Here is a 26,952-nt window from a genome sequence, read left to right on the forward strand (position 1 = left end):
ACCTACCCTCACTCCCACATTTCCAAGTGATCCCAGTAACACTCTAACCTTGCATTTTGTTCTACACGTTACTTCCTTTGCATACAAACACACAATAAAATACGATGGGAGAGAATATCTAAGGTGGCAAAGGCACCAGGTCTTTATTTCTGGTGTTGTTGATTTTTGTGTGAATTTGGATTGTTTTTCATTTTTTACAGATGAGGCACCTAATGCTTCCAGGGCTTGCCCAATATTTCTGCTGTCCACTACAATGTTCTATACTATAGTTGAATAGAAGGTTACATCTAAATCTACCTGTATTCAGCTAACTTTTCAGAATCCAAGAATTTGCCTCAGTATTGTAGATTGTATCTTGAGATAACAGTGCATACCATTCTCTGAACTTGAATTAATTGTACCTAAAAACATTTGGGAGGTGAATGTGTGTTTTTGCAGTTGAGACATTCTTAGCTGCATTCTGTTTAGATAGGGAAGAGTTCTTAACACTGTCGGGCAGATGTTGTAGGAGAAGAGCCATATTAGTCTATAGGGGAAAATCAGGAATCTGATTGCACTTTTTGTGACTGACACATTTAATTAAAAGGCTTATGCTTTTGAGAGCTGCAGTTCACTTCATTAGATATACTGAATGGTTAGACTGATGTACAATTTCTATCAGTCTCTACCCACTCTGTATCACATCCCTGATATTTTTGCTGTAAAATCCTTGGATCTGCCATTTTGCTTCAACCAGAGTCAGATAAAAAGACTATGATATATCTCTGAAGTGACAATGATCTGACAATACTCTTAATTGCTTTGTCTCATTACAATATCCTAAACTACATTTTGCCTAGAGTATTAAAATCTCAGATGGTCATAATTTTGCATATATAACAAAGATGCTTGCATGCATGTCATAAACTAAAGAACAACAAAGCCTGTTAGCATTAGCAATTTTTTATTTTCCTTTTTTGTTGCATAGGAAATGCAGTACTTGCTTCCAGTAATTGTATTGTAATGTGAGAGGGTGGTAGCACTAATGGTTGAATACAAGAGTTAAACTAATCCACACCAGCTCAAAAAAATTCTGCAGATTTAAAGAATGGATGCCCACAGTGATTCTCAACCAATTTCAAATTTTCACAGAACACAGTAAGCCTAAAATGGTAACTATGAGGATCAATACAAGGATACTAGAGGCACAAGGGACCCGATTCATAAAAAAGTGGAAACACAGGGATATTAAAACAAGGATTAAGTGAATTTGCAGCAAATCTTTACATAAGAATGCATTGTTACGTAAGACGGAAAAATCAAATGTTTGATTGTTAGACCTGAGTAAGTGGACTGGTGAATGGCTAACTGTACAAATAAGCCAAGGGCAGGTATTATATCATAGATATTCTTATTTGCAGAATAATCCCACTACCATGTTTTGCAAGCCTTGGGGGGGGGGGGGGACACACCTGCTAAACCTTTTTCCAGCAGAATGTGAAGGATTGCCTTCTTAGCTTCATTACTCTGTTCCATATTTGTTCTCTCTAAGATCACATGAACGTAGAATCTTTCTTATGGTCATTCCCACCCTATTGCCAGGTCTCCTATCTATGCTACTCCCATTCCTTAGATCTGGACTCTCCTTGGTTTCTTCCTTTCTTTTGGAAAGGAAAAAAAAAGGATTGATCCAAAGCATGGGTGAATCAAGGTTGAGGACACCAACAATTTAGTTCAGGGGTAGCTAACTTGGGATGGGTGGATGTCAGAGGATATGCCTGGTGTCTTGAAAATATACCCTAATCACTCTGGCTGGATATCCCATGAAATGGTTTTGTGTGTTCACAAAAGAGCTGCAACACTAGCAAAGCCAGAGATGAAACTCTCATGAACCAACAAAAGGCAAACAACCAAGATTGGATCTATCCTTTTTAGAGCTACACTAGAAAAACTGGGCAGAACTGTCCCTTGTTTTCTCAACGTGTTATGGGTTCCGTCTGGGACAAAGAGGCTTCCTTGTCAATTAATGTCATGCCAGGAGCAAGGCATGCCTAATGTTGATTCTTTTTTCCGTCTAGGATTAAATTTAAAAAATAAAAATAAAATCAGGAAGTTTAGGGTGGGTGCAAAGAGAGATGATGCCTAGTATGGGTCAAATGAACACCTCTGACATTGCATTAGGCAATGTTATGGAAAAAAAGAACAAACTCTCTGCAAAATCTCACCTATGAAAGCTACTTCGCTCTGTGGAACAGTTCTCCAATCCAGTCTAGACTGCATCAAAATGCTGCTTAAATACTTATAATCTCACATTTTCCATTGTCCATGTCCTACCCCTTTAACATTTTCAAGGGATGGGCCAAGATTTGCTCTGCCTTTCTGCAATGCTCTGACAGCTTTCAAATAAAAGCAGCATGCTGAATGAATATCTTGGAAAGAAAAAGAAAGCTATACCATTTGGACTGGGAGATAAAAAGGATCCCCAACCTGAATACCAAAATCCTATGTTAATTCCTGGTGACCACTCATGAATTGGGTCCAAAGTTTATACAGAAGTTTGACAAAAAGAGAGAGAGAGAGAGAGAGAGAGAAGAGGAGAGAGAGAGGAGAGAGGAGAGAAGAGAGAGAGAGAGAGAGAGAAGAAGAAGAAGAAGAAGAAGAAGAAGAAGAAGAAGAAGAAGAAGAAGAAGAAGAGGAGAGAGAGAGAGAGAGAAGAGAGAAGAGAGAAGAGAGAGAGAGAACCAGCAGTGCACAGAAAGTAAATAGCCATATGAGGTTTGGTTTTACAGTTCTTATACATTTCTGTTAAATAAGGAGGTCTGGTGTGAAACAGGGTCAAGCATGGGTACCTGGTTTAAACACTGTCCATTAGGAAAACACTTTCAATGTCAGTTCCAAGTTTGAGAATTGTCGCTTCGACTGAAGACTTACACTTGATTTTTCTTCTTCTAAGATAAGCGTTTAGAGTTCTTAGGCTGCTTAAGCAAAGAAAAGATACCACCAGGCATGGATTTCAAACCCCATACCTGCCCTCGAAAGTGAAGAAACCCCCCCCACACACAAATAATACTGAATTGTATTTTAAGTTAAATGTGTATTTCCAAAATACTGAAAACATCCAAAATCAAAGAAAAACAGAATTGTGTTCTCAGTGAAATATCTTTAAACCTATCTGACAAGAACCAAATCAGAGGGGAAAAAAAGACTAACATAACTTTGAGTAATATTCATACAGCTCACTAAGCATTATGGAATAGCATGCATTAATATTGTTTGGTTATTTTACATCACCTATATCAGAAGGTTCTGACAGACAGCGAAGGCTACTGGTGTAGAAAAATCTTACTTCAGAAGAGCAATATAATACAGATTTCACAGGCACTACATTTTTAATATATCAGGTATTATGCTGGTTTTCTTATATTTCTTTCTGTCCTAAAGCTGGCATTTATAATAATGACCAAAAAGGCAAGGATTGAAGTTAACGGAAAGTAGATACCAAAGTTGATATATTTCTTTTTTTTTTTCAGATTTATATTAGTGCATAGTTCTCATGCAGATAAACACTGCTATGCATTTACATTGTTGGAAAGCAGAGTGAATTGAGCCCAAGTTGTCACATTTTTGTAAATCATTTTGCCAGCCTGTAATAGCACCATGTAATGGATTTGCATTAAACATTAAATTGATTTCAGAATTGGTGACACAGTATTCACTACAGTTAAGTGTTATGGAATAGCTTCAATGTTACCTGCTATATATCAAAGCAATTTTCATCCTACTGTTTTTTTTTTATTGGAAAAAATAAAAGGGAAATGGTACTCAATACTAATTAGACTATTGCACAGCCTTGGACTTGATGATGGCATAGCCGGGTTTTACTGTCCAACAGTAATACATGCATCGACTTCAAGACAAAATTGGCTTCGTAAGCTTGAATTTAATGGAAACCTTGCCTGATAGGCAGAGTTTATTTCATGAGATTGTATGAAAGATGAGTTTCTTTTAGGTGCCATTGAAGCTCTCCTTACATTTTCATCCCCATTGTGGTTTGCAATGTTTGTTCTATGGAGGCCTTCTACAAAAGTAAAACCATAAAAAGATATTTCCAGAGACACAATGCAAGGAATAATATTGACATTTGTTTTGTTTTTTTAAAATCACAAGGGAAAAAAGAGATCAGTTTTATGCCATGTGTTTGGATGGTGTGTTTTTTCTGCCTTTTCTCTTGTGTGTGTGTGTGTGTGTGCACAGTAAATTTAATACTGTTACTACAAAACTGAAAACTATATGGAACGAAGAGAAGACATTGAAAGAAAAGTAGGTAGAGGGATTTTTGCATATTCCTCTGGGCTGACTGAATTCTGCGAAGATGAAAAAACAGTTCTATTCCTTTACTTGTCAACCTGAAAGAGAAGGCTGGAAACCCTCTTACAGAAAAGGTAAACCCATGGCTGGTGCCCTTCTCAAATCAAGATTTTCCAGCCACATTTGTCTCTACATCTTATCTTCATGAGCAAACATGGTCACTGACTATGCTATCCTGGGATAACAGGAACCATAGTTCTACACTCTTGGAGAACATCAGGTTGGGAAAGATTGCATTATATATATATATAATGTGATATATATAAATATATATATCACAATGAATAAATAATGCAATATCTTGGGAGTGTGCAGGATGACAATAAGCTAAGCCCTATTTTGGAAAAGGGATCAAGAGAATAAAACTTCTGTTAGTCAAGTCAATTCAAGGAAAGAACTGCTGTTTCTATTTGGGAAAAGGAGGAAAAAGGGTTGGTGTTGGGCATCTGGTCATCTTGAAAGAATGACATCGGGCAGAAAAGCTGTTTGTGCAAAGAATAAAAAGCAGTTTTGAATTGGGCGATGGGTATGTTAATCTGATTCTGCAGCGTGTGATCCAGGATTATTTTTCTATTAAGGACAATTGCACACCCCATGCAATTGTCTTCCTTCCGATCTATATTCTCCACTCTGCTTTGAGGAAGAAAAGTCTGTTCTCCACACCTGAACAGATTCAAACTGCTGTTATTGCATGACAATAAGATGAAACAAATGTCAATTTAGTGTCTTTAATACTTTACAGCTTCTGTTGGCAAACACCCTTGATCACATGCCTAATGTTTAAAGCCTTTAAAAACAATTTGTTTTGTGTGATTCCAATCAGAATTCCCTAACTTTACCACCTTAATATGATAAAACCCCTTCAAAAATACAGCATATCTGTAATGTCCATTTACAATGGTTTTTCAGTAGCCTATACTTCTCAAGCATAGGAATATGCTATACTATTGAAAGAAGGAAAAAAAAACACCTGTATTTAAATACATACAAAAAAAGGAAACAGGAAAGTTTTTAACTTAAATCCAGTTCCCAAAGGAAAAAAAAAGCAATTCTATGAATGCTGCCTTTATAACGAACAATCAGAATTTCACTAAGCTAATTTGACAGAAATTTTCCTTATTTAAACAACATTACAAAAGTCCTGCATTATAAAATAGGGTAGAATAAATCAGTGTAATCAATAAAACTATACAACATACACATTACATAGCTTCTGAGTGGGCAGCTTTGATTCTCTCTCTTTCTGGCCATGACTATTACATGCTTACTAAAAACAACTAACTGCCCAAACTATTGCTTAGTTTGCTTTGTTTCTTTTTTTTAAAAAAGGGTGCAATTTTGTTGTATATACAACCAATTTACTGGTAATACCTTGGCTTAGAGCAAGGTTCTGACAAAATGTTTGTCTAGGCTTTTTTTCCCCCTTCACTGTGAAGCACTGAAAGCTGCTAATTTTTTTATTTTTAGTGCACATATGTCTTAATAAGGTAATGCCCTGCTAAGTGCTATAGGGAAGGCAAAGGATGCTGGCTAGTGGATGTGATACCATAATACTAACAATCACACAATACAACAGAGCAAATGACTACTCAACCACCTATTTGACATATATGAAAATCCAAAACATTTTTTTCTTTAAATAGAGAATAACCAGTAAACAATTTTCAGAACTTGGAAGTTTAAAAACGTGCATATAAAAATGGGCATTTCATACTTTTTATTGAATGTGGTTTGATTGCAATCTGCTAATAAAAATGGGTGTGGGATTTGAAGAAAATGGGAGGTGTTTTTTTTTTTAAGGCTTGCTTGTGAAAGGAAGAATTGAAAAACGAAAACTGCTTGAAGCAGGGTCCAGCTTAGTGCTTCACAGTTTGACTGCTTCTCTAAGAAGAGCCCTTCCTGCGTGTGCATTCAAAAATCACACACAAAAAAAGTACAAAGACAAACACCTAAAACACGCTGCTTCAAGTGCAGCACCGACTTTGGTCAAATTAAAAAAAAAAAAAGACTTAAAAGAAAAATTAAGAATTGCTAAGCTTTTCTTCTACATGATATAAGCAGGTATTGCATATTTTCATATATCTGGGGAAAAAATAATTAAAATAAAAACGAACAAAAGGAAGACTCCAAAGAAAACGTAAAATGCAGCCACATCAAAAATACTGATATACTCTAGCATCTACAGATATCAGAATAGCACTGCCACTGACCGTACAGGACAAGAAAACACTACCCCTATCTGTGAAACAACTAACATTCTACTGTATTCTAAGATGCTGAAACTGACAATGGTGGACATAAAAGTCACATTTACAAAAAAGTGTCTCCAAATGCTTGACTAGAGGGGGGAGGGAAATAACCCTTTCAATAGAGGAACATGTGCAACAATTCCACAAATAATCGCTATCCAGGGCAAGGCACATTGATATGGAATTATTATTATTATTATTTTGTTTCGTGCAAATCAAGAAAACAAAACAAAACAAAAAATAGTTTTAGGGAAAAGATGAGGAGCAAAGTGTCTTCCCAAGAAGTTCAGTTTACTTGATTGTGTAGGACAGTAGTAGAAACCCTTCTGAAGGGGCGAACAAACATAGTTTAAAGGCAAGTGCCTGGATTAGGGATTACAATATTGTGTCTTAATGCACTCTACTTTACCCTACATTAACTATATAAAAATTAGTTACTAACACTAGAACATGCAGAGACTTTCTCTGATTAGCTAGATTTGCCAACCAGAACGTATATATATGTATAATATAGGAAACCTTCTTAAAGTTGCATGGAAAGCAAAGGGGTGCTCCGCTGTCTGATAGGGGAAAAAAATCACTTGCATTTTTTTTGCTGTTTTTTGCCGTTTTTTTTTTCATTTTTTTTTTACATAAGATACAGGACATTTGGGGTCCAAACTTTTTTTTTTTAAGCAAGTGCCCTCGCTTTGAACTGGCATAAAATATAAATCCACATTTTGCTTCTCTACTGATGCCTTTGCAGTCCAGAAAGAAAAGAAAAGAGAAGAAATAGCCAGTTCAGGGACACAAGAGGCATTTTACTTTCTGGACAGCTATCTCTCTTATTATATTAAGGACCTCAATCCAATGCAGGTTACAAAAAATGCTTAAAGCTACTTTTTAAGCACGCCTTGCTCTGCATTAAATTGTGGTCGAGATATTTTAAGAAGTGATATACCCTATATTGCCGGAAACATGTATGATTTGTCAGAATTGTCATACTCTATTATACTTGACTTTTAGCTTATATAATGAACAGATATTATGATTTAATTTTAATTATGTGCTTTGATAACAGAAAATAATTAGCATTTAATGAAGATAACATATTGTGGTAAAAGCACCATTAAATTTTGTGTGTGAACGTTTTAAATTTCCTTCAGTTTTAAAGGGATACAAGTTTAACAATAAAAAACATAAAAAGCAAAAATAGCTCCTCCCCCTTTTTTTTCTTGCAAGGCTGTTTTTTACCCCAATAATTTAGAGTCCTGGGGTGGAAGGACTTGGAAAACAAAAATAGAATTTTCAACAATCTCTATCTTACAAAGATATTTAGCTATCGAATGAAATTGCACTTTTCTCAATTCAAAATTCAGTTGTTTTGATTGATTCCTGTCAGTTTCTATCAAAACAGACCAACTTCCCCATTTCCATATGAATTTCATGTCATTGTTGAAAATTGTCAAAAATGTTTCATGTTAAGTGCAGCATTTAATTTTTTTTCTTTTTTGTTTGACCTGTAGTAGGTTGATGGTTTATATTTCTTTGCCACTTGTGTGGAAAACCAACCTGTCAATAACCATCTTATGATTCATGTCATATATTGAATTGCTGATTGCGAATTTTTTTAAAAAAAAATCCTGATATGTTACAGAAAAAAAAAAAACATGCCCCACGACTGTCTTGTAAGTTCCATACTGAAGAACTCAGCTACTATAAAGTTATTTATGTGTAGCTCTTCGGATCTGTCAGTAAGTCTCACACTCGTATGGGAAATTAATCAGTAAAAAATACTGTAAAACAGTTAGGTGCTGAATGGAAAGGGTTACAATAGCAAGTCAGTAAGTAGCCAGCAGGCTCGCTCTGCTACCCAATGTCCCTAATTCTTACACTACCACTTGAAACACTTCAAAAATATGAAGCTCAAACATTTCCAGCACCATATGAGAAATTACGTCGGTCACTAAGGTGTTCTTTTTTTCAAAAAAAAAAAAAAAACTCAAACCAAACCAAAACCCCAACCCTCAAACTCCCTCCCCCCCACAATATTACGGCCTTTGATGCTCAATCATAATGTTTGCCGTCTCTGAGTAAGAGCAGTTGTTTGTTGTCAATCTCTCTCTGCTCCCCTTCCATGGACGTGAAGTAACAACACTGTTTTGTGGCTGCTTCCATGTTACAGAGTTGGGACGGGGAAGAGGTGGTCTGTCTGCTGGATGGTGGGAAGCTGAGAGTTTTATCCCAGGTACCAGGACTGCAAAGAAGACAAAGGGAAAGCAGAATTATTGATCTGTGAGAGAATACTAACATAAATTCATTGAGATGGATGGAAACTCTGTAAAAAGAAAACCGGGAATAATTAATTTCACTGTTTCGGTACTACAGTGTGGGACAGATCAAATCGGATTAAAACTGTGCACCCTCAGTCTCTTATTTATCTGTGTAATTCATTGAAAATTGGGAAATGAACAATATTGAATGGACATATCAATGTGAACTTATGTAGTACGACAGCACAATGGGTACTAAAATAAATGCACATCCACAACTCATTAAAAAAGGCTAAAAGAAGAGATAAAGGGCCTTAAGGGGAGAGGACAAGGGAGCAGCAGAAGAACACCTAGTTTTTGCAGTGGTTTCCCATTGTTAGAAGTTTGTCAAATTGTTAATATCATCACAAAGTTGGCAATTGTAGCTTGACATAATTGACTAATAATTCTTTCTAAATATACTTCCTTGACATTTTTCATCAGAGTCTAAACACAGCTGTATGCAGAGGTGGTACTGACTTCCCTTCCCTACCAGTTTGCAAATGTGAGCGTGCACATGCACTTTTGGTAAAAAAAGGGCCTAAATGGGATGCCCTAGAGCTGTGGGCGGGGTCATGCGCGATTTCGGGCGAACTGGTCCAAATCGGTAGAATACTGCTTCTTGCTATATGCTCTTGTAAGTGTTATCAAAGTTCGCATTTATTTAGGATACATTTTGACCAAAAATATGATTTAAATATGGCATTGCATTTGTTTTCCTATAATTATAATAAACTTTGATTGCTAAAACAGTTCAAGACTAATATCCAGTTAAAAGCATGTTAAGGCACTCTCCCTTGGCTAATGGCTATTCTAATCTATAGCCATCCAGTCACCTTGTAGGGAGATAGTGGCATACAAATTTAATAAATGAATATAAATAAATGAAATGATGTAGAAAAAAGAAACTCTTTTACAATAAAGGTTTCTATTTTAGTGATCTGGCTTACACATATACCTTTTGCACTGAAAGTCTATGAAACAAAAGGGGCAGAATTGTATAAAACATCTTAAACTCAGCTTCAAATTAAAACATGAAAGACAAGTCCTAAATTAAGAAACAATTGTTGTTGATCTATACTAAATTTATGATAAAAAATAAAGAAGGTCCAATAAAATCAATTTTCCATTACAGTAAACAAAAATAGTTATGCCATAATAGAAAATACAATTCCCAACATGTTCAGAATAGGCCGTAGTCTCAATAGCTTCATTACAAGACATGCAGGTTTATTTCAGATATGCACTGATGCTGATAATGTTAATTCATGAATGAGAATCTAATGATCTCGTCATGAATTATGAGATTATAAATTACAAAATAACAAGGCCATGGAAAGTTTTTAGAAAGATTTTGTAATTTTGAGACTTCCATCGCTTTGGAACTACCTGTTCTGGTCCACATTCACATTAATTAAAGTATATCTTTCGGAATAGGAAAAAAAAAGTGATGAATGGTGGCTTACCAATAGCTAGAACTCTGTTGCTTTTGGAAGTCCCTTGTTGGCTACAATAGTGACAAGGGTAACATGCCAGCAAATGTGCAAATGAATGCTTTTCCCAATAGCAATAATCATAACTGCCTGCTGTTGCAGTAAACAAAGTGAAGAAGGGCACCGTAAAATTTGTAAACAGTGTAAATATGGTTCCAAATAGAAACAGGATGTGATTTTGTCTTGAATCCAGGAGCTAAAAGGCATGATTTTTTTTTTTAACCGATGGGAAAATAAACCACTGTTAACTTCTGCAGAACTTCATGGATTCAAAAAGGGGGCGGGGGGAACAGCTTTATTCTGGTTTCAAATAAACTGGCATATAATCAAAAATAAATTGAATCAGTTTCAAACATCAACTGACATCAGACAAATCCAAAGCTGATACTGAACTTCTTTGAAGTCTTGGCCCTTTAGAACAGCACTGATTGACAGGAAAAATGTGCAAAAACCAAAGGACATTTTCTTCAGAGAGCATTCTAGAAGTGGAACATTCCTAGAAATATTCTTTTTTTTTTCTGACCAAGATTGAGAAAACAGCTCACTTGTGGAGAATAGCGATGTAACATGTAAACTATTAAATAACATGGTATTTAAAAATTGGCGCTGGTGTCAAGTTGTTAGCCAGTCTAATGTTGCAAGTCTACACAATGATAGCATCTCTATATGGAAATGGCTTTCTGAAAAATCATTTTCCATATATTTCATTGAATTCACTGATGGCATCCAAATGGGTCTATGGTATTAGGCTGGCATCTCACACTGAAACAGATTCCTTTTTTCTTTAAAGCAGATTTGGAGTTGTAAATGGGGGAGAAAAAGGGGAAGCCTTATTACTGGAACAGAGGTCTGGATGATTACAGTTTTCAATTGTCTTTTTCACCACATTAAGTCCCAAATAGCTGACATAGGATTTTATAAGATTCTACTCCAGTGGGTAAGACTGAACTGAATTATAGTCTAAGATCATCAACTGTACATAGACCTCCCTATTCCTTAACACGGCTTTTTTTCACCTAATGCCCATTTTACATTTCTTGAATTTCTGAACAACGATGACACATCGCAAACACAAAACACACTGTACTTGTACCAGTTCATTTTAAGAACAACAATAATTTATACTGATGTATTATTAATAATGTAATACTCATGCTTCCTATGAAGGAGACAATACTTTCTAGAGATGAAAGCTGATTTTCAATTGTTACTGAATCCACCAAGTAACCAAGTGCTTATATTTAAATTGTACATGACAAAAAATGGGAAAAGATGGCTAGCTTAAAGGTTACATGAATTAAGTGTTGGCAGAAAGTCATGAAGATATGTTAAACAAGTATTGTTTTATTTAAAATATTTAACTGTGAAAGAGAAACTTCTGTCAATATGTATACTTTAGTGTCCTTTTTTTACTTTACTACCTAGTTCTCTGGACATTTACAAAGTTAATATGTTTGCATCTGCTATTGTTTCACAGCATTCCTTGTAAATCAGATTGAAATTGGCTGAGATTAAATAGAAATCTATTTCTTTTGGAACTCTTTACACAAAAATTTCCTTGGGTGACTAAGGAACCTGTATTCATTATTTTGACGCAGATGTTACCCGCCAGATTAGTGTGAACATATTTTGAGAAAATTAATTCAATCAGTAAAGAGGAATAAATAAATGCCTAGTTTCATAAATATGATCTGTATGAATTATGGTTTATGCTGTTGCCATCAGTAGAATGTTACACTTAAGTACTTTGGTACGAAATATATTTTAATTTAAATTACCTTCATCTTCAAATAAGGGTCCTTCCTAAACAAACCCAAGGTTTGTTTCAATACATAAATGTTTCCATAGTATGTGTCTGTACCACCTGCAAGAACTGTCTTATTGCAGCAGAACAGGCATTTCTATCAATGCCCCAGTTTAGAATCAAGATGCAAAAAGTTGGACAACTTTCTAATTGTTAGGCAAACTATAGTCCAAACTTTCCTATCAAGAGTCTAAACCCTGCCATCCGGCTTGCTTATGGATCTGATATAATGTTTACTTTAGAAGCTTTAAATAATTGATAGGGCTACTTAAATTTGGTCTGAGTACTTAGTAGTATAGTGATTTGATTCTGAATCTGGACATCAATATGGGATCACTTAGGAACATGCGGTAAAAGACTTAAACTTAATTTACACTATTGCCGAAGGCAGCCTGTATACATAGCCTCTCTTTTTTTAATGATACACAATCCACATTTTGGACAGCAGGAGGTGCCCTTTTCCATGCCACATTTTTCTCCTCTGCTACACACTGCATAACTTTTTTAAAAAAGAGTTCTGCAGTGCTTCTGCCCTCCTAAAAAAAAAAGAGGGTAAAACTTTCTTTGCCCATCTTACTATTCAGTGTGTGCCTTGCAGACAAGGTTACCCCAGAGCAGTTCTGTAATCCTTCACTGAAATAGGCTTTATTGATTGCTCTGGTCTATTGTTCCCTTTTCAAGTCCCCAAGTTCAAGTTCATCCTGGTGTTACATCATGTCTGGTTGCTAGGAGCAACCAGACAGACCCAGACGTGACTATCATTAGCAAGAAACACACGGCTCTCCTCCCACCAACCTTCCAGGGGCTCTGACGTAGCAGGCCCACTGCAAACACATTGAAGTATTTATTCAGCCTAATTTATGACCTACCCAGAAAGCAAGACCCCCACTCCAAAACCCAATGCTGTTGTATATTTAATTAATCGGCCTCTCTGGCACTTGGGAAAGTTAGACAAAGGGCTAATTATTGTGTTGCACTCCCCACACTTTCCTTTGGCAGGGGGGGAAAGGGTTTGGTGGGGGGGAGGAGTTGACTATTTGCATGGGAAAGAAAACTTAGAAGGCTCATGCCAATCGAATGGTCTCCCCATAAACACCTTTCTCCCTCTTGTTTGCCCCACTGACACTTCATGAAATACTTAGCTGCTTCAGGGAATTGGGGGAGGAGGAAGAGGAGGAGGAAGCCCTGATGTGAATGTAGCTCCTTCAGAGTTGGTATTCAGTAACACAAATCAACTCCTGACATGTTTAAATTTAAATGCTAACCACACACTCCGAGAGTTACTTTAAAGGTTAGTTTTTAATCAATAGAAGTTGCTGACTCGGGAGTTTTGAGCCGCGCACTGCAGCTCTTTGTGCCTTTGTCAAAGCCTTAAGGCTTTCAAACTTTTTCACTCTCTCTCTCTTTCTTTTTTCTTTTTTGAAAGATGATTTTTAGCGGAGATTTGCAGACAGGGTGCTATTGTGTTCTTGGCAAGCAACATGTCAATAAAGGCACAGAGTCGCCCAGCACTGGAGGTGTCAACGTGACACCTTGCAGGCACCAATCACACCTGAGACAACAGAGGAACAACGTTAACTCTTTGCGGATCAAACCAGATGGCAGGACTGCTTGGTCACAACCCAATTATGACAACCCAATTACACACAGGCTTCTGGAAATGTCACAGTGTCATACATGCTCACATGCTTTTATTAGCTTCAACCTATGTATCTTTAACAACCTCTCTCGAGCTAATAGCAACAATTAATTAATAGTTAATAAAAGTAGTATTTCTGTAATGTTCTCTTATTCTTTTAGGGATTTCCTCCCCCCCCCCTCACTTTCCCTTTGGACCAAAAGTTTACATGTGTGTTCCAAAAGCGAACGATCCTTTTTGATGAACTTTCATTGTTAGAGAAGCAACGGTGGGTGCTTGTGGTGTGCCAAGGGATCTACATTTATATTCCAAGAAATTTCCCCCTGTTTGGGTACGTTATACAGCTGCAATCAAAGTTCTTTTTTTTTTAAAAAAAAATGCCACTATATTACTTTTAATCTGTTTTTATAAGCTATCTCAGGAACCGCCCAGATCTATACCTGCTCTTAGAAAAACCCTTTTGTATCGGATACTCCCAGGATGCTGCCTGAGCTGGCACACAGACGTTTTGTCTGCCTGTACCCGGAGCTCTTGCAATTCTGTGAAGTCCATAAAATGGATTTCACCGCCCTTTCCCAAATGTTCAAGGTGAAACATCAAAAAGAATTCTGCAGCCCAGTACAAGATCTTAGCTTTCCTTTCTCCAGTCAAATGAAGAAGTAATCTCATCATGTTCAAAAGTGCTGACTAAGGATTTAATAAAGTGCCTGCAGATGTGTGTCATCTCTAAGGTATTCAACTCATGTAATGCAAAACAGTTCTTCACTGAATGCACTTATAAAATTCCATTTAACCATTGCTGAGCTCTGTTTTAATGTCCTCTAAGGAGTATTAGCATACTCCCCCCCTTAATTTACAGCACAATGAAAGTTGAGACCCTATACAGTACTGCCAGTATCCTAAAATGGTCACAGTTGTAAGATTTTATGAACCATAAACAATATCTTTTGGACTGAATCCTAAGCAGAAAGCCTGAAATGGCAGTGCCATTACTTGGAGAATGTCAGCTTATATCTAATGCTGATGGGAAAGGAAACTTCTATAAAGAAAAGAAATGCAAATAAAGTTTAAGATCACCTATTAATATGTATTAAGAAAATACCTATTTTTCTTGCAAATTTTGGCTGTGCTATCAGCATAAAAAATACTTCAAAAGATAATTAAAATCATATTCAATATCACCACTTTTTGCTATTTGGCTAAATATCCAATAAAACTCTGTCAAAATTTTTTTTTTATTAGTACATTTTTTAAAAGTGCTGTTAGGAAAAAAAACTGTGGGGAAAGAGAAAAAGGTTTTGGTTATTTTTCCAAACACAAATCATCTAAAATGTTTAAGAGCAAAAATAAATATTGTGGAAGTTAATATGAAATCCAGAACTGTGACACGTTGACTTCCTTCTCAAAGCAAAACGAGTTATTTAGGGACATTAATACATGCATTTTATTATTTTTTTAAAATAGTTATAAAGAGACCTCTGAACGTTTATTATATTTATATTGCATTCTTTTTTCAAAATATCTTAGGGGTGTACTGGTTTTTTTACCCTCTTCCATATTTTACTCCATCAAATCATGCTGAAAAGCAGATTAGACTGAAAAATAGATGTTAACTATAGTTCACAGTCACAAAGATTTATACATGAACCCAAGTTTCTCCAGGCGTTGTGTCCATTGTGCTGCAATATCGGAGTACTGATGTAGGCAGTGTGATGTAAGATAGGTTGAAATGGATACATTTATTGTGCTGAGTCCATCCATGTAGAATTACATCTATATTAAATTTACTGCATAGATTCCAGGAAACTTTCAGACAATGTCTTGTTCAGAAATGAATTTGCTCTCTGAAATGGTCACTCAGAGAGGGCTCCCTACAACCCAGACCTATTTGTGAGGGTCCCAAAATATGGATACCAGGGCTTCTCTGTTAGAGTCCCCATTTTATGGAATGTCCTCCTCCTCAAAGTACATATATTCTACCACCTTGCGGTAATTCCAAATATTAGACATATCCTATTTCAAATGAGCCTTCAAGAACTGATTTTGATTTAATACTAATTCTGAATCTAACCATTTATTATTATGCTTTTTCCCCTTTAACCTGATGCTTTGTGCTGTCAGAACTCTTTTGAATGGGTTATTAATATTATAAAATAAACAAAGAAATAAGCTTATTGTACATTTTTTTCTAGCGTAAATGATACAAAAACTTTATGAAGACTATGCTGCTGAAGTACATCGTTTTTATATTTATCTCTCATTAATATTATCCCTATATTGCTGTAGGAAGCAAACCTTGAGACATGCTAGTTAGCCAAAGGCCGTTGGGTTAATCTATGTTTGAGGTGACATTTTAATTTGTGACTTTTTGGAATGTAGATCTTAAACTTGAATGGATACTGTGTTCCAGAAGTGAGCCAAAGGGAGTTCAGATGCAACACATCAGGAAAGGTTGCTAAGAATGGAAACCAGCTAGGTTGTCACATATTTGTGGCCTAAGTTTTTTCCCATACATTTTCCCTTGATGTTATATATTTTTAATTTATTAATTGGCCATCTCAGGTACAGAGGAACTTGATACACCTTACTTAATAGGATTAAAGTAACAATTAAAAATAAATAAAAAAGAATAACCAAGAGTTTTTGGGTGCATATAAAATCAATCAATCAATCAATCATGAAGAAGGATGAAAACACAAGCAATACCTTCCCCACCAAACTATCACTAGGGAGCAGACAACTTTATCCTATTGCAGAATGGTACATGCATGGTTTAAGTTGATTTTATTGTATTATTTCGCTTTAAGTTCTTGTAAGAAGATAAAATATGTTTAAAAATATAAGAATAATATATTTTCATTAAAATGATATGAAAACAAATGAAATAGCTGATTTATCAAATAATTTACTTATAATAAGTAAGTAATTCATTAGCATGTGTAAATGTTGCAAGCCTCTCTTGTAAAAGTTCGCATTTCAGAGTTTCAATCTTGACTTTTAATTTCCCCCCTTTAAATTCTTATTTGAATATTTTGACTTTCTGGGTGAAAAGAGTAACAGAAAGACCGTAGAACTCCAATAAATGGCTGTTTAAAGAGGAGACAAAAGTCACAAGCAACTACAGACATGTAGGTTATATCCACATACAGATACATCTTTGAACTGTCCACTTGTACATGCTGAATATCTTTTAATCACAGGATCGGGTTCTACTTTATTGTAATTTTTATTGAGATATTTGTAATGCGCTGCTGACACCACTTCTTAAAACATTATCAGTCAGACAGAATTCTATGCAGGGTTTTTGGAGTTTTTTTGGGCAGATAAAGATCCCAAGATAATTCTTGCTGTAGCAAAGTTGTATTTGTAGCCTGTAGCCTTTGTGTGTTGTTGAGAGAAAAGAATACTAACCCCGAATGCATTTTTATTATGTATGCTATCTTGGATTTTGTATTGTACGTTTTATTTTCTTCTACATAATCTGAATCTTGGATGCATAATGGAGTTAAATGAGATGCTGAATAGCTAACAAAGATTAAAACAGTAGAACAATTGAAACAAAATTCCAATGGTATTACTAGGTTCAGTCCCAATACTGCCATTGGGATATCATGGTCACATTATAGGTAACAATGTTTGTCCTAGTAATACATCATTTTCTGTTAAGATGCATGGGGGGAAACACCTATCAAAAATAAATGATAAAGAAAGGATTTTATCAAACCAGGTAAAATAGGTTTGAAATATTCTGAGCTGAGTTGGCAAGGATTAAGAAGAAAATTCTGAAATTATGAAAAACGGGGTATAAAAATGTTAGAAAAAAATTGATAAAAGGAAAGTTACATAGAGGTTTAAAAACTTGTAACATTGTTCATACTTTTAACAATTCTATTTAAAAATACCCTGTGGACTTGAAAAGGACACAAAACTGAGCAATTATAATACAGAAAAACTAGAGCTGGTTCTGCATGATGAAAAACTATAGTGTTGTTTTGAGTTATGATGAGGAAAGCCAGGACGGGGAAAATAAGCTGTATATTACATTGCATATTACAGTATAATACAATATTTACTTTACTGATTTATTTTACCGATTTAAATGAAATGTGTGGCAGTCGGATACGGTGATGGTCACCAATCTGGATATTTTTCAAGGGGACAATAATGATGGAGAATCAAGCTATCATTATCTATCACCTCTGATGGCTACATATTATTTTCAGACTCAAAGAAAGCATTGTCTTAAGTACAATTTGCTACAGGGCAACTGTGAAAAAAAGCAACTTTATCTTCCTCACATCCTAGTTGTGAGCTTTGTAGGTATATTTGATTGGCTAGCAGCAGAGTCAATATTTTTGCCCCTTCTTCTCTTCTTCTGTATGTAAAGCAAAATAGGCCAATGCTGATTATTTGAGATGGAAGCATACAGCTTCTTCCTTTCCTAGGTACCTATCAATAGGATATTTTGTTTTCAATCCAGAAAAGAAGAGGGAAAGGAACATAAGTAATAATGGGACAAGTATGCATATAGAAAGGAATGGCATTTATTCAATGTTATACTAAAGCAAGCAAGCAAACAAAAATAAAGAGAACTATTTTAGCTCATAGTACTTTCAATAAATTAGTATTGAACTGTATTCTTCTGTGAATTAAGAAACAGTTTTCAGTTATAGCTAGTTTAGGTTGAACTGCAGAATTTAAAAAAATATTTTGATTTTCTTTCTCTTAGGCATATTGAAACCCTTTTGTAAAACTTCTTCTATAACAATTGTTTCTGTGGGTTCTAGGCTTAAGCAGAACTAGAACGAATCAAAAAGGTTTGCCACCTACAAAATATAATTCAAAAGAATGAATTCTTTATTCCTGAAAACAGAAGACTTGATGATTTAACAGTAATGTAGCCACAAGTAGCATGAGAGTAATATAATACAAAATAATCAGTGAGAAACCTTTAAATGTAATCCAAGCAAGCAAGACAGATTGCCACTTTGAGTATGATGCATACATTAAGGATAAGAATACACTATCTAAATTAGATCTATTGAAAAAATAAGTTTCACCTGCTTCTGCTTCCAAGGGGAAAAATTTGATGGTGTATTTTATTTTTAAAAGAAGGAGATTAATGTTCTTATTTTTGTAATGTCTTTGAAGGGGAAAAAAAAAACCATCTTCCTGAATACAGTAATTAAAAGTTTTATTTATTATCCCATTTGTTTCAAATTAACATCCTCAACTTTCAAGGTCACACACATTCAAAGCCAGACACAAATTTAGGCTTTGCTAATGGAGAGGAAGGAAGTATACAAAGAAAAGGGAAAGTAGTGAAGCAAGAGAAAGAAACAATCCCATTCTCATGTTATTATAAGAGGGTAGCATAGTACATAGATCAGAGGGTTTAAAAAAAGTACAAACCCCCACTGTACACAAAGCACAGGAAAATGTGAAGGGGGAAAAAAGAGAGAGAGAAAAAAATAAAAGCAGCTTAGGGATGTGTTAACTCTGCCATTCTGTCGGCTTAAAGAGTATTTTATGCTTGATCAACAGCTCTCTTTTATTATGCTTTTCTTTCATTCATTCAAGACATCAAAGCAGCGAACCACCAGTGTACCTGATCTACTCGAAGAACTAGTAAGGGTGTTCTAAAGAAATGGGGAGATTGGAAGCCAGACACCCCTGCAGACAAGCCAGTTCAAAGGGAATATCTCAACAATGATTACATTTTGTAAATCTTTTTTTCCCAGGAAAGGCAGCTTATTTCCTGCTTTTTCATGAAAAAAAAAAATAGATTGTACCCATTAAAGTAAGCCTGTGAAATGAAAGTTACTTGAGAACTGAAGTACAGCAGGAAGATTAAGTGGAAAGAAAGATTCAGTCTTTTAGAGACTTCCAAAGTTTTGCATCCTATATTTTAACAGCAGGCATAAAATTTCCCTACAGTAATATAATTCCTTCGCTATTCTAAAAACACACATATACATGGATTGTTTCCTGTTCATATTAGATATTAGCATTAAAAATCCCCAGACTAGTATCCTTAATTTAGATTACAGTCTATTCAATGCATGTTTTAAATATCTGTATTGGTTTCTCCATTGGAAAGTTTACATGGATTTGATGCATGGTAAACTAACCAGAATTTCCATTAAATTGGAAGGGAGAAAATGTGCTAGTACTAAGAGGCTTTGTGGATCCGTTCTCCTGTTAGATGAAAAGCTACATATGTAGTCTTCCTCCGAATGAGACAAAAGCAGGGATGGGTTCCTGCCAGTTCTAACCTCTTCTATAGAAGAGGTACCACAAATCTACCATGCTGTTTAGAACCAGTTCCAGCTCCCTCCCCCTGCCCATCCGCTCCAGGCTTGCCCCGCCCACCATTCACTGATTGGCTGGCTCACCAATCACCCTGCCCGCCTCTAAGAGTCCTATCTAAACCTTAAAGTCTCAAAGCTGTCAAGTTTGAACATCCCTGGTTTTTTTTCCCTAAAGGGTTAGGGGTGCAAGGGTCTTGTAACTTGATAGCTTTAAGACTTACGTGCTTCAAATGCCAGAGTTTCTGAGCCAACATTTAAGGAAGAGCGTTGTTAAGTGAGTTTCACCACATTTTACAAGTTGGCCACTCCCACCAGTCACATGACTGCCAAGCCACTCCCACCCAGTCACATGGCTGTCAAGCCACTCCCACAAAGCAGCCCACACCTACAGAAGTGGTTCTAAAAAATTTTTGAAACCCACCACTGGACAAAATGATCCACAAAAATAGAAGACACTATTAAATATGTGTCCTGATCGACCATTCATAATGTACAGAGGGAAAAGGAAGATAGAAAGCTAACATCCTTTGATATGACAGTACCTGTGATAAGCCTGCATTTATGAATCTTGGACTTGAAAAGAGTCCTAGGCAAAAATGCTCATTTAAAATACTGTAATTTTCATAGTAATAAAACATTGATTCAAACAAAAATGTGGCATACTAGTGATAAAGAACACATAGGACTTCATTCTAAAACTTGGGTTGCAGTTTAAGTTGTAATTTGTATTGTCATCTATATATTTACACAGGAATGAAGGGGGCAGGGAAATCCCTACCCGTGTGCCTTGCTGAACATTTGGGCTACAGAGTGAACTCTTTTTTTCTTTACCTGGTTAAGACCATTTTGCAACAGGACTGTATTTTGAGTGAAATAGTTTTCTGCTGAATCCAGCAATACTTTGCATCCCAGTTCCATTGGAACACATTCATAAGTTGAGATATAAACTGCATACAATTCTCCCTGGGAGCCTACAGCTATTCTTCATTTACATGCGATCCCCCCCCCCCGCCCCAAACTCCTCTTGTGCTAGCTTGTGCTGTTTCCAGGGCTCATAAAAGGAATGTTCTGCATTTACAGCCTACAGTCCTTTCTCAGCCATCTGAGACCCAAAGGCACAAGTTTGAAGCTGGAGCATTCAGTTTTCTCATAACCGAAGAAGAGAGGAAAGGAGACTATAGGCTAGACTATGTTCTCTTTTCCTTTTTACATATGGCGTTATATTTAATGCATTGTTGTTATAATGGAACATAATCTAATCTAACTGCCAGCATGTATTTTTATTCTTTTTGATCATTTCCCCCATTTTACAAATGTCTTAATATAGCCATTCTCAAGACTGTACTTGTAATTTTGCTCAAGGTGAATCATAGCCCAGCTCCAGAAGCAAATAAATTAAAACAGATATCTTACTATAAATACTATGAATAACAGATAGAATAATGTATCCCATTGTGCTTTTCTAAATGATCGCTGAATACAATTAATACATTCAAATAAATTAAGTGTCTCCAGAGGGTTTTTTTGGGGTGGGTGGGTGGTTAGTTCCTTCTCTCCACCTGGTATCTCATCCACTTGTTGGACTTGGCAGAGTTGAATATGTTAGCCAAAAACAGAAAGCAATTCTCAAAGTATGCATCGCTGCAGAAAGCTAGCAGTTTGTTACAATCAGCACTTTTGAAAGTGGCAGAATGAGAGTATCACCTTCAAAGAAGGAAGGGGATGGCATCATTCCCATGACAATATTGATGCAAAGCAATGTACATTTAATTTGAAGTGATAGTAAATATATCTCTTCTTCAAGTTAAAGTAAATAAATACTGCCATATACTTGGGCCTGTGTCCCTTAGGCTAAAAGATTTCATATGACGGCCCTGCTTAATACTATTCTGATGAAGATGGTAGGATTATGAAAAAGCAGAAACAGAAACTAACCAGATGCAACTACAAGTTCCATCACACATTTCATTTTTAGAGTACAACTAAGGAATATTTTAGGTATAAGTCTCAAAGCCACTTTTGTGGCCCTGAACTGCATGGACAAAAATAAATTTTAAACTGCAGTCAGGTCGGTGTGGAAGACTTGCCTGCTGCTGCTAAAAAGTGTGAACATGGAGGTTAGGACTATGCAAATCCTTTAAAATGCATTCTAAAAAATACTGCAATCCACACAAAAAAATCTTGAATCATTAAAGCAACTGCATCTTTTTAAAAGACTTGGGTAACTGCTTCAGAAGCTCGTCCAGGATGTCTCTGAATACATGTGTACAATCAGTTTCGAGCAGAATATAGTAGAAATCATGATTTACCTCACCTTTGTTTCATTATGCAGCAAACTTTTGCATGCTCTATAAATGGCTTCACTATTCTCTTTTCTATTATTGTTGTCACTTCATGAACAATTGATTTCAAGTGAATCTTCTTTAATGTATACATTTTGCAAAGATACAGCATTCAGGCCTCATAGTAGTTTTTAAAAAATGAAAAAGTATGTTGTACTAAAAGAGCTTGAGAAAAAGCATGATGTGACGGCCTTAAGGGAAATAAAATAGGTCTCTTTGTTTATAAAGAAAACATAAGTCCCAAATAATGAAATATTCTTCATGCAATGTATTTCCAAAATCTTTTTTTTTAAATTAACAATACTAAATGGTTCTATGAAGAAATTCATATATCAATAAGGAATTCAAATCATAATAGTTAGGTTTATGGACATTCTATATCAGGGGTTGCCAACCTTTCGGACCTCAAGGACCACTAAATTCATAATTTTAAATTCCACAGACCAGTAACATGAATTTTTTAAAAAGATAAATAGTATTTAGTGCAATATAAAAATGCAAATAATTTTTCTAGGGACCACCAAAATTTTCACAAGGACCACTGGTTCGTGACCATTGTTCTATATTGTCCACTTGTTTTATCTCATTTTTGTCTTTTTTTTAAATTGAACATCTTGATTGATGAAAATGTGGAATATAAAAAAAAATAACCATGAGAGTTCAGCAGATAGTGTTAGACTGCTAAATACATGAATGACACCGTTTTTAACACTTCTTGCATTTGTAATCCTGCCAAGTCTTGCCTGCCCCCAATAGCTATGTACTCCCAGAAAGTCTTCGAAATATGTCAATGCAGCTGCAAAAGTTGTCATGAAAGCCAAGTATCAGCTGGAAGAAAAATAACCCCACGAAAGTGTTAATGCATTTGCCATCCATGTACAATTATGGCAATCTGGATTGTCATGGCTGATACTTCTATAATGAATTAAAACAAACAATATAAATATAAAATATAAAAATATAAAAATCAAATCTCATAATTATATGAAAATACTTTTGGTGACACAGGACTATATTGAATGTACAAGGAGCCTGGAAAAAGGGTTCCCTTTATTGTTCTTATGTAACAAAACCATATGTGCAGTGGTGCTTGAAAGTTTGTGAACTCATTTGAATTTTCAATATTTCTGCATCTTTTTCTTCAATAAATGAATGAACAAGTCTAATGTTTTTGACTTATGTGAGTTTCTTCATCTAGTTTTTAAATTTGTTGGAAAACAAATTATGCTTTTAGGTCATAGTTATGCAGAAACCTGAAAATTTTAAAAGGTTCATAAACTTGTAACTACCACTGTATTTTGTGAAGGCTTTTTGATACGAGATATTTATGACCTCTGGGGTTTTGTGGTTGTTGTGTAATAAATGCTTCTGATGTTTTTTTTAAATAATGAGCACAATGAGAGCGTTTCCATTTTCAGTTTGGGATTAAGTTAAATACATTTCATCGTATTCCTTACTTTGAACAAAAGCATTTACATCATGTTTAGATTAATTTTGTAAATAACAGAAAGATTATTTTGGGGGTAGGGGATTCCCTTTAAGCATAAAATTACTTTTTGCTTTATTTACAGTATATTTCCATTTGAGCATAAAATTAACTTGTAGTTTATTTCACTGCTTCTAACAGGATGAAGGCCATGTGATTAGTCCAAACATTTTATGATTTCTGGGTCCAACATTCCCAACCTATTTAATTTTGTCTAGACAGCAGTAATATGAAAAGTTTTCAGAGATATCTATATTTATATTTATGCATATATTTCTCACACTAAAATGCAGTGAGTTTTTGACCTGAATAGAATTGGCCACAGAAAATCAACCCACTGTCACTTGTTTCAAAAGGGTATTCTGGCTGGAATTTCCTTGGACAAGATGTAAAGATTTTTGTTCTAGAGTGGAATTAAAATTATTTTAATTTATAATTGACCTAGTATTATAATACAAGTTGTTAACTATCAACTGTTCTAAAACACAGTATATTTCTTTACATTCCACTACAGCTTCAACATTTTATTTAAAACCAGATTCTAACTTTGTGCTTTGTTCTAATATGTAGCATATTAGTCAAGAGTTTAATAATTTTATTACTGAGATCTGTATCTTGTCAATATGTGGATCTTTGAAAATCAACAAATGGGATATTAATTCAGCATTGACTGTACTTCGCATTATTGAAACAAAATGCTGTATTTTATAGTTTTGTAACTGAAATTTGAAATATAAGATTTTATTATCACTCCAGCTCATTACACACACCAGCTGGTAAGAAGTGACCTGAACCTGATCGAGTGGGACTTATCATAGTCCCATTAATTGGTCACCTCCACGTATTTCACTTTTATTTAATAATTAAGACATGAACACAAGAAAGTGATTTCAAGTTAGAAGCCATAGAGTACTAATCAAAGAAATTAATTAATTTGAGCCCCATTAAGATTATGCAATGTAAGTACTTAACTGTATAGTTAAATGAAATTTAGGCACACACAATTTCTTTTGAATTCTGCTCTCTTCATCTCTTGCAATCGAGAGATGGCATACTATGCTTCCAAATTTACTTTTGGCCCTAAACAATTGCTTGAGTAATGTGACTCCTTATTCAGTGAAGATAAATGCTTTGGAATTGTTCAAAAATAATAAATATGGCTGCCACAACAGTGTTTTCATAAGATTAGTTGTTAGGCTATAACTACACTTGTGGTTTCTGCTTGCCAGGAAAATGGGTATTTTGACCTTTGTCCTTATGATGAAACATGAAAGTTTCACAGTTAGCTTAGCAATTTATTCTGAAGCAGACTAAAAGAGCTGATTTCTTTTTCCTTCAAAAAAGAATTCATTGTAAGAGTGAACTTTAAGCATGGAAGTTAACAGTATGAACTAATAGCAGAATCCCAATCGTACAGCATTTTTCATTTATAATATGCAGTTCTAGGGCGTCACGTTTGATCGGGTTCATTTTCTTTACATCCAGGGCTGATCACACAGATGGGTTGTGTCAGACAAGGAAATGTAACTTAATGATACCATTTAACAACCATCAAAGAAGGGCAGGGCCTCCCAAATTATGCCAAACCAGGCTACTATGATGTAATTGGGCCTTTCCAGTATCGTAACAGATATGTCATGCGCCCACTTAACTGTTGAAATTAATAATGCAGGAGGAGCTCATAAACAAAAGCAAAACACTCTTTGTTGTGTAGACAAAACAAAAGCTGTGGAATAAGAAAAAAGAAGATGAAGGAAAAATACAAGACATTCTCATTTTTTTTATGTGGCCATGTTCTTGGTTTCCATTCTGCTGTTGTAACAATTACTGTACTAGCTTCTCTGACAGAGTCAATAAATCGATTGGGATCTAATGCAGCTGCAAGGGAGGTTAATCCAATACACCATCATCTGCTGCTGTGAAGGTTGTTGGGGGAGGTGAAAGCAAAGCGCAGGAAATCAGTAAGGAAAAATAAAGGTGAAAGAATACCTAAGAGCATTTTAGAGTCTGCTTTACATGGAAACAATGCCTGCAAAGGGACAGATTTGAGAAAGGTTGCTTCTGCACTGGAGAAATATATAAACAAACACAGCATTATAAATTCAGCAGTGCTTTAATAAGTATAAATGAGCAATTCAGGTTCATGGAACTTGATAAGTGTGAAAGTTAAAAATAAGAAATGCAGTGTGAACCTTTTATAAACGGAGCTAATTTTTAAAGTCCTTTTGAGGATGAATGCATGAATGAATACCCAACACACACACACACACACACACACACACTAATTCATTCAATTCAAAGGAGCTTTAAAAATGAATGAATATATATTTATTCATATATGCTGTGTAGGTGTGTATGTATGTATGTATGTATGTATGTATGTATGTATGTATGTATGTGTGTGTATATATATATACCTTACACGGGAAAAGACCCGAATACAACAAAACCAGCATACCTACACCCGTGAAAATCTACGAAAACATACACACACACACACACACACATATACATTCATACATACATACATACGTGTGTGTGTGTGTGTGTATTTTCAAAGGGACTTTAAAATTTACCTCCCTTTATCAAAGGTATACACTGCATTTTTTTATTTTTAAATTTGTCTGTCTATGTGTTTGTGTTTAATGGTACCAAATTTGACTAACTTTTAAATGACCCATTTTTAAAATAATTTAACATTATGTTCCACCAAAAATACTTCTTCTTATAATAAATTATTGCATAGGTGATCATCATAGTCACTATATTATTGGGTGAATGGCAGTGTTTATGTGAAGACCACTGGAATGGCTGTGAGAGATTCAGATTACACTGCTATTCGAGGTTCTCAGTCTGGAAGTTTTACTTTCCAACATGCTGAATAATTAGTGCTAAGGAGGAGGAGCCAACGTTGCAATGATATGGACGTGCGGTCTCGATGCTCCGAAACCGCAATGATACTTTCGCTGCTGGGTGGTGCAATCGGACCT

At 35.3% G+C, this 26,952-nt stretch overlaps 1 protein-coding gene across 1 annotated transcript in view; it reads right to left on the minus strand.

Annotated features, from left to right (window-relative positions):
- Positions 1–926: 926 nt before the first annotated feature.
- Positions 927–26,952, minus strand: part of NFIA (nuclear factor I A) — a 328,546-nt gene continuing 302,520 nt past the window's right edge. The window contains exon 11 of the mRNA XM_081949314.1: positions 927–8,832. Within this exon, the coding sequence (XP_081805440.1) occupies positions 8,815–8,832 (18 nt within the window). The 3' untranslated portion in view covers positions 927–8,814. The remainder of the gene's footprint in view (positions 8,833–26,952) is intronic.

This window comes from Natrix helvetica, assembly GCF_964273705.1.
Source record: "Natrix helvetica genome assembly, chromosome: 3".
Taxonomy (NCBI): Eukaryota; Metazoa; Chordata; class Lepidosauria; order Squamata; family Natricidae; genus Natrix; species Natrix helvetica.